Source organism: Hevea brasiliensis, chromosome 16, assembly GCF_030052815.1.
Source record: "Hevea brasiliensis isolate MT/VB/25A 57/8 chromosome 16, ASM3005281v1, whole genome shotgun sequence".
In the NCBI taxonomy this organism is placed as follows: Eukaryota; Viridiplantae; Streptophyta; class Magnoliopsida; order Malpighiales; family Euphorbiaceae; genus Hevea; species Hevea brasiliensis.
Window position 1 is genome coordinate 59251800 of NC_079508.1, and position 9392 is coordinate 59261191.

General features: G+C 30.7%; 1 protein-coding gene across 3 annotated transcripts; it reads right to left on the reverse strand.

Annotated features, from left to right (window-relative positions):
- Positions 1 to 976: 976 nt before the first annotated feature.
- Positions 977 to 5413, reverse strand: LOC110645350 (uncharacterized). 3 transcript variants are annotated; one of them, XM_058137674.1, is made up of 5 exons: positions 5067 to 5390; positions 4825 to 4967; positions 3451 to 4265; positions 2563 to 3000; positions 977 to 1648 (listed from the first exon to the last, which is right to left on the reverse strand). In XM_058137674.1, the coding sequence occupies exons 3-5, from the start codon at positions 4259 to 4261 to the stop codon at positions 1470 to 1472; spliced, it is 1428 nt and encodes a 475-aa protein (XP_057993657.1). In that variant the 5' UTR covers positions 4262 to 4265; positions 4825 to 4967; positions 5067 to 5390; the 3' UTR covers positions 977 to 1469. The 3 variants fall into 3 exon arrangements, with proteins under 3 accessions (XP_057993657.1, XP_021654168.2, XP_021654167.2); XM_021798476.2 differs by lacking the exon at positions 4825 to 4967 and having other exon boundaries at positions 5067 to 5413; XM_021798475.2 differs by lacking the exon at positions 5067 to 5390 and having other exon boundaries at positions 4825 to 5058.
- Between the last annotated feature and the right edge of the window lie 3979 nt (positions 5414 to 9392).

Sequence of the window (9392 nt, forward strand, 5' to 3'; positions counted from 1 at the left end):
TCTTTTCTTTTTTGTAATGCTGGACTCTAGTACCTGTCTAAACACTGGCTTGGGCATGCTTCTTGTTTGGTCTCTTCACATTGCCACTTTCAGGAGACTGGTAGATAAGCTGCTGGCACCAAATATAAACCTTTCATCTAAGATTTTAATGCCAGAATCTTGATAAAGTATAATAATAATATTTTCATAGTTTGTCGAGTTCAGCAGTATTTCTGTTTGTTCCCACTGCTGACAGAATTCATAATAAAAACTAGGCTTCATACTTGCAGAGAGTGAAAAAGTTTAATAGCCATAGGTTATTTTCATGACTGATTGGTGAAATAAGCAAAAAGCTATCAAAGGACTTGTGAATGATTTCTTGTTATGAAAAATATTCTTAATAAACATGAATATTGTAATATACACGAAGAAAAGTGTATTTGAGATGCACAGTTATTGCATTAAAGTGAGATTTACGTGCAAAATGAGTGCTTCCTATGTGACATATTTATTTAATAAATCATAAATTTAATTAATTAGTTTCACCTTAATTTTTTTTTATTAATCGATTTTATAAGTTGAAACTACAATAATCAATCGAGTCCAATATTCAATTTTTCATTTTTAAATCCTTCTAAATAAACTTTTTAACGAACCATATATCGGATTATCATTCAATAGAATTTTGGAAAACCAGAATATTGTATGATCGATAGCTTAAAATATCAATAATAAGAAATTGTGTGAAGAATCCCATTCTTTTAATTCAATTCGGTGACATTATGAAGAAAAATCAAGTTCAAAAACCCGCTTAATTCAATTCAATAATATTATGAAGAAAATCAAACTCAAAAAAGATAAAAAAAAAAAAAAAAAAACGAAGCATCACATAGTGAAAAAGAAACTTGAAATATTTGTAATTTTTATAGTTATAATTATTTTGTTCTAAAAAAGATTAAATTTTATAAAATTCCGCTAATCAATCCCAAACAAGATATTACACAAAGAATATAAATGCCAATTGCATTAAAACTGAATTATAAGATGTTATCACTCTTCCGCAAAATAGCATTACAAACTTGAAATCAGTAATCACCCTTGGGAAAGGCATATAACATTTTCAAGCTGTCAATTCCTTTATCCTCAACTTTAGTTACTGACAAAGTGTGCAGGTACACCAGTACAAGAACAATGGCTCGAGCAAAAAGAGTTTTTCAATAGAACCTAGCACTCTCTTATGCATTGCAAATGCATATCTATAGCCTTTAAGCCGAAAAAAGTTACAAAATAATTTCAAATTATGATTGATCAAAATCAAAATTCGCTGCCTACCAGATTGCTACCAATCGATATGAAGTAACATAATGATTTTGATAATACCATGCTCTTCAGACAGGGAAAATGCAATTTGCTATTAACATGGTGGCATAGACCACCTTTTATTTCTTTTCTTCTACAACATCATAGTCTTCTAGTTGACTAAATGCTCATCACTCGGCTGCATCATCATGTCCAGGAGCCATAGACTCATTACTGGAAGATGATCCATTTGCTGATGGAAGGTAAGACCATGCTAAAGCTGCTGTGCCAAGGGTAATTACTGCAGCAATTGAGCCCCAAACCCATCGCTGCCTTCTTTTCCTGACCTGCCTATTACGCCGAGCCACCTCTGCAAACCAGCAAGTAAATATTAGAAGAGCAAAATGCCAGCAGTAAAAAATATTAATCATTGTAAATTTTTATTGACTGCCGGATAATATATAAATAAAACAGTCATTATCCATGCTCTCATCACCAAGTATGCCCATTGTCCAATATTTCTATTGACCTCTCAACATTTGGCCATCTACTTAATGAACACAGTAATAGAATCAGTTTTTAAACACTAAACCAATACCAACTAAGAAATCCACCTAAGTTAAAATTTAAAGTGATTATGGTAGTAATATAACAATCATTTTTGGATTTTCCTAACTACTATCACAATGATGTTAGAGAACACCACATCAAAACTAATTTAAAAAGTAAACAAATTTCAGATTATTATCCAGTTAATAGTTACACTTCTATATTTTGCAGTAAATGTTATGCTTTTACAGATATCACTTTCCCCATAAGACAAGTTTTCTTTACATAATGTTCAACCTTCAATTTCACTTTGAAAGGTTCAACATCTTGCAGCATCAACTTGAGCAAGAATAACATCCAACATGCTAAAAGACAGCAATACTACCAAATTTTTAAGATGGACCACTAGAGGGACATCAAATATTAAATAATATGAGCAAATACTAAAAACTGAACACTCAAAGACAACAAATATTTCTTTCAGTTGCTTATAGCAAAGTTTATTTCTGATCTAGAAAGTTATTCATGACATGAGCAAAATGATTAACAGATATCTATTCATTCATTTGCCTGAAAGTCAATGTATTCATGCAAATGTGTGCACCATCTCATAACAGATATTAAGATGCCAAATCAACAGAAACAGGGATAATGATTTTACCAGAAACCACAGATCAATATACATCATAAGCAAATCAACCAAATAATGAGATATTGAAGGTACAAAAATCTCACCTACAGCTTCTTGGTTCCTCTGAGACATTTCTCGATTCACAGCCTCATAATAATGAAGCCGATCCCACAATCGACCAATCTCAAAGTTCTTAGCTTCAATCTGAGTTTCTTTCTCCATCTCTGCCTCAGCTTTTGCAATGCCCCTCCCAATGGACTCTGACACAAACCGAGTAACATATACCTGCTGGCACAGCTCTTCTCCAAGATCAGTACCTGCAGACCGCTCATCCTCTGGAACAGCAATGCGAAATGCCGGGAGAGTCAATCCTACAAGGGATAATTGTTGCCTGATCCTCTGCCACTGATTTTGCACATTAAATAGAGTTTCCTCTACTTGCTTTTGCTTCTCTAACTCCATCAATAAATTTAATCTAATTTCACGCAATTCTGCTTCAATGTCACGTATTGAAGTCTGACGCTCACTCTCAGTGGAAAGCTCTACAGACAGCGAATAACACAAATAAGTATAGAAGTCTGACGCCCACTATCAGTGGAAAGCTCAACAGACAGCAAATAACACAAAAAAGATTGCTAATTCTGCTACAATGTCAATACACACAGCTAAACATGCTTAAAATACTAAATGGCTAACAGAAATGGCAACTTTGATTCCAGTATTTCAACAGAAGGTGCGCACACATGCAGAATCAGTATACATAATCTCCAATAGTAAATGAGAGTTTAGATATCTTCAATAATAAAAGTGAGATACTTCTTGCGAACATACAACGTTAAAAACAAGATAACAATACAGAATATGCGGGAAAAAATTAGAAACAAAGCCAATCTGCACTAACTTGTCCAACAACCATATACTACAGTAACTACACAAGGAAAAAATGAACAAAAAATAAAACACAAGAATAAATGGCAATATAACTCAATTACCTTCCCAAGCATCATAGAATTCTCCCACAGGTGTAGTTGCAGCTAGTTTCACAGAACTTTCCACCACAGAATTGTCCTCACCATCAGTGCTACTAGTGTAACTCATTGATTCCTGAGGATCAAAGAAATCATCAGGATCACCATCTCTTTCTGAAGTCAATGCAACAAGCTTCAAGGCATCCTTTTCCATGACCAAGCCATTCCTAGCATTTCTGCTTTTAAGTTCCTCATTGCTGCTTCCTATTTCACCATCATGAACACCATTCATATGCTCCTCTTCACTAAGGGTCTCATGGGCACCGTTTGCAATCTCTCCCTCAATGGGACTATCCTGGGCACCATTTACATGCTTCCCTTCAACAGAATCAGAAATGGAAAAAGTAACAGTGTGATCTTTAGCTGAATCAACAACACTATTTTCTGAATTCTTTGCATTCCTGTTGACCTTATCCTCAGCCAAAGTTTTCCTGCTGGTCGCAACATCATCCTCAGTAAAGCCCTTTAAAAGGCGAGGCCCACGCCGCTTATGGTTAATGATATATGGTGAAGGAGGGAATGAAGATGGTGAATCAGGAAGTGGGGTTGTTTCAGGAGTAGCATAGAGTGCTGGAGATATCTGAGGACGGCTAACTTTCCTTTCTGTGGCTGATGTACTATTTTTTCTCTCCAGAGTTGAATTAGGCACAGGTCTCGTTTTTGGAAGAAACTTTGATTTCGTAACAGGGTTTGAACTAGGAACAGTCTTGTCAACAGATTTAGAAGCTCCAGGTTCTAACAACCTATCCAGCGCTATAGCAGTAAACGTTGGCATGGCTCTGCATTATCAACCAGCAAAACCAAATTAATCAAAATAGCAGTGCCGTAACACTGAATACGCAAATTTAACCATATAAATTAAAACATGCACGGATTAAGACCACCTACAGAAAGGTGCAATATAGTTAATATAAAATTAAATAAAAAAACTTTAAAAATAAAACTAGAAAAATTTAAAAGAAAAGAAAAACAAAAAAAATCGAGTCTACCACTGTACAATACACCCACGCCACCAAACCAACCAGCCCGCAAATCCTATACCCAGGCCAAAGTATCTAACGTGCCGTAAAACAGTTATCAAAATAATGGTCGCACCTTCCCCTAATTCTAAAAGCCAATAAAATTATGGTGCTTAAATTGAGATTATTCCAAAATAATAATAATAATAATTAGTTTTCAGAAGCAGGAATTATAAAAAGAAAATCAATCCCCAGAAGCCAATCAAATCTCCAGTGAAGCTAATGTTCCGTTCCAAGCTGAAATAAAATTTAAAATTAAATAAAAAAATCTACACAAATTTATATCGAAACGAAAAAAGAAGATGAAGCTAAGCTATACCTATCATAGCAAAGACACCCTAGATTACCGAATTGAATGAAACTATGTTCATAAGGTAGCCAGTAAAACGGTTGTAAAATATACAATCCTCCGCAACAACCTACAACCCTAAAAATCCTGTTTCCTCGCAGCTATATAACCGCCTGCGAAGATTTTTCTTTTCTCAGCAACCAAACAGAAGGCCAAAATAACAATAATTAAAAAAAAAAAAAAAGGTGAAATAAAGTTATAGGTATAGTTACCTGGAAGCAGATGATGGAGGAGAGAAACCCTAATTTATAAAGAGAATCAGCAAAGAAGAGTTGATGAGAAGCTGAATAAATAAAAGGAAAGCGAAATCATAACATGTGATAATTGATTTTGATTTGGATTGGAGCTCACGACTCTTCCTATCCCTGAACTGACCTTGAACTTGAAGAACAAGGCAAAAATAAAAATAAAAACAAAAACAGATACGTTTATTTAGAGAGAGAGAGAGAGAGAAAGAGCGCCAAGCTTTTATCGCAACGACCGCCTCTCGCTGGTCAGTGTTCACTCAACCCACGCCCTTTCGCCCCCCTTCCCTCCGAAAATATTTGATGAGTTCTCTTTTTCTCACTATTCATAGAACTATCCCCACCATTTAAAAAAAAAAAAAAAAAAAAGGGAAAATTCTAGGGCACACGTATGTGCGCACGACTTCAATTTTCAAGTGCTAATTTTGACCAGGCCACGTTCGCAATTAACGAAGTGTATTTCGTCTTTTCAGTAAGTGATATCTGCGCCTCTCTCCCAAGTCCCCGCTGGCTCCAAACTCCAAGGTTGTTGGGGAGGTTTTGTGTTTAAAGGGCCGCGATGTCGTTTTACGGGCAAATAAGCTGCGTAACTGCGTATGTATGAAGCAGGTGTATATATATATATATAATTGAAATTTTAATTTGAGATTTCACAATCTTTTATTTATATATATATATTTTAAAATTTTAATTTAAGATTTCATAATTTTAAAGTTAATACTAAGTACTAATTGGCTAAATCTCATTAGTTAAGCAGATATTTATATTATAATATATAATAGTAATCTATCCGTGCATTTATATTAAAAAAATTATAACAAAAATTGATATTATTTTATTTAATAAAAATTAGTCTTTAAATCATGTGGTTTTCACGTGTATTAAATTTAAAAAATATTGTTTAACTTTAAAGTGTATATAATTCATTATTGTAAATGTAATATATATATATATATAATACTTTTAAAAAATAAAATAAAATGTATAAAATTCATTTTAGTTTATTCTTATAAATGATATCAGTATGGTTTGATATAATAAGATTTTTTATTTAATTACTAATAAAGAATTAGAATTACATCAAAATAATAAAATAAAAAATGAGTAATTTAATTATTCCGTATAGAAATAAATATTCGAATAATATTACTTGAGATAATTTTTTTATTCAAACTATATACTAATTAGCAATTTAGAAAAATATTATATATTTAAGTCATGATATATCTTGTTTGAGATATTTGTTCAATTGAAAATTAAACATTAAAAAATCATACTTTTCAATCGGAAAATAACTAATTGATTTATATGAAAATATTATTATAGTAAATAAAAAATATTAAAATTTATCTTATATTATAGCGCTTGTGTGAATTTTAGTAGAGAATTTTATTAATTATATTATTTTATTTTATGTTATAATTGGTTTTTTGGAAATTTAATTTATTCCTCTTCTAATTATAATTCTATATATAACTATGTCAACATGGCGTTTATCACAAAAGTTTTGTCTTTCACATTTATTTCTTTTATCAATTTTTTTGCACAAAAATTTTTATTTTTACATATTTATCTATTATATTGTTAATCAAAATTATTAATATTTAAAAGGTATTAAAAGTTTGAATTTTTAATGAATTTTTATATGTATTAAATAAAAATAGTCTAAATCTTAATGATAATAGAAATTGAATAACATTTTTTTTCTAATAAATGATAAAAAAAAATGGCATGATCGTTTAAGAAAAATTTGGTATGCATCATGCAAAAATCATTTAATAATAATAATAAAGGAAATCATTTAAAGGAAATCATTTAACTATTTAATGAGAATAGGGAATGCAAGCTGAGAGGTAATATGAATACAAGCTGAGGTAGGGAAACCGTCAAGATTCTTTGAGAGTTAAAAAAGAAAAAAAAAGGTTATTTATATAGACGAGCAAAAATGGTATGACATTGTGAAAGAAAAAGAGTTCTGTTAGTTCGATTAACTTAATTTTTTGCCCAACTAATTAAATTAAATTGAAATTTTGAAATTAAAAAAAATAAAATCAAATTATTTCATTGAAAAATCAAATTAAAGCATTTTTTTTCAATTTTACGCAAAACCTGATTTTGTCATTCTTTGCACATTTCAGTCCAGAGAGGAAGATTCGTTAATGGGCTCACGTCCATATGTGTAATGCACCCCATTGCTCTTTTTTTTGGTTGTGTAGATAATTTATTTTTATTATTAAAATATAAGAGAATTTTAATTATATATTTAAAAAATAAAAATTATTTTATTATTTAAAAAAAACAAAAATATAAAATTTGTGACTTAGCGTTGTTGTAAAGCCATAAAACATGACGTATTAAAGAAGCCGTTACAGAAATGCAGAGCATCTCATCCTTTTTCATTGAAACGCGCTCCACGGAGAGTACCCTATCTAATTGAACAGCCAACTTTTTTTTTTTTTTTTTTCACTTAAAAAATAGTTGGTGGTAGAAGTACGTTTAGGATAAGGAAATTGATCTCAATTATAATGTATGTATCAATATAAAAAATATAATAATTATTATTTTTTTTAAGTACACTAATATTAGGTTATTAGATTTAATTAAAACATTTTATGTAAAATATAAATACTTTAATTTTAAATAATTATAAATTTAAAAATAAATTTATAATTACTAAATTTTAATAATCAAAGTCAAGCAGCATCTGAATTCTATCGACCACACCCCAAAATTTGTTATGGGAAATAACCATTCACAAGTGCGTCTTCAAAATCTCTTTTATTGTAAAATATAGTATAAATCTAAGGTTTATTTAAAAAAAAAAGATTTATTTTAAATTTTATATACACTCAAGTGCATTAAATCAGTGAATGCTAAATAAAAAAAAATAGTAATTTAAAATTTATTTTTATTTATGTGATAAATTTTTATAAATGTATGAAATAGTGCGACACTGAGATGTATGCAAGCAAGATTTTCATTTAGGTTCCTTTAAAAATATATTATATATATATAAAAAATTGAATTAAATTTCCACACAATTATATTAGTTTCTATTTTTTAAAAATAAATTTTTTTAAATTAAAAGAATTAATTAATTTTTTTACATATTTAACCTAATTGAAAATTAAAAATTTACAAAAATTTAATTGATTTCTTTTTTATCAAAATAATTAGGGAAAGAATGCAATTGTTGTAACTTCAAAAAAGAATTCATTTAAAAAGAAATATAAATCAAGTAAAAAATTATATAATTATGTGAAAATTTAATTAATTTTTTTTAAATATTATTTATTTTATTAAAAAATTTATATTTTTAAATATAAAAATAAAAAAATTAAATTAAATTTTTACAAATTTCTAATTTTCAAACAGGTTACTAACAAACATTTGGTTAAATTTTTATTTAAGAATAATTTTTTGTTTTCAAATCAAATAGTTGGCTTTTTTTAATAAATGAAGGATTAGTTTTACATCATCGCGTACACCTGCTATATATAAATAGTTTTGGTTTTGTTGATTTTTCTTGCAGATCTGTGCTACAAAGAGAGGGTTCTTTGATCTGCTATGTAGCTAGATTGTTGTTGTTAATGGTGGTAATAATTCTTGTTTTTGCAGTTGGGTGTTTCTTGAGAGCTAGTTTTGGCTTCATGTGTTCTTTGGGGGATGTTACCAAACGCCTTTGTGGTGTCCAGTCCCTTATGAAGAGTCCTGCATTGCCTCTCCATGAAGCCTCTGAAATTGAGGTAATGCTTTGGCTGTGTAGAAATCCTCACTGGGCAAAGCTTGCATGGGGAGGTGCTTCCTTGCTTGGATGGTGCGTTGTTGGCTTCCTTTTGTCTCGAGTGGGATGGCTTCTCCGCTTGTGCGATTCATCATCATCCTAGACTTCAACGGCGTGGATGGCGTGGGAAGTGCTTTAGTGGTTACTATCCTCACAATGTACACGTCAAGTTCTACAGATCGAGACCACCGACCCTAGGTCTTGTTTTATCTGGGCTTTTGGCCTTGTTCTTCTGCAAGGCTTCAGATGGTTTTGTTTGTGCTAGGTTTATGCTCATTTTGGGCTTGGTATATCTTGAGTTTCTAAACTTCTTCTGATATATGTTTGTTGTAAGCCATCTCTGTACTGGTTATTTTCTAGTGAATCTACTCTTATCTTTTGTCCAAAAAAAAAAAAAAAAACTCTAGATCGCAGGGCGTGAAGGATTCAGCAAATATATACATCATCCAAATTAAAGCAACAGCTTAAAAATTAAACGAGTGGAAAGGAAAAACGGCTGGGGAATGCAA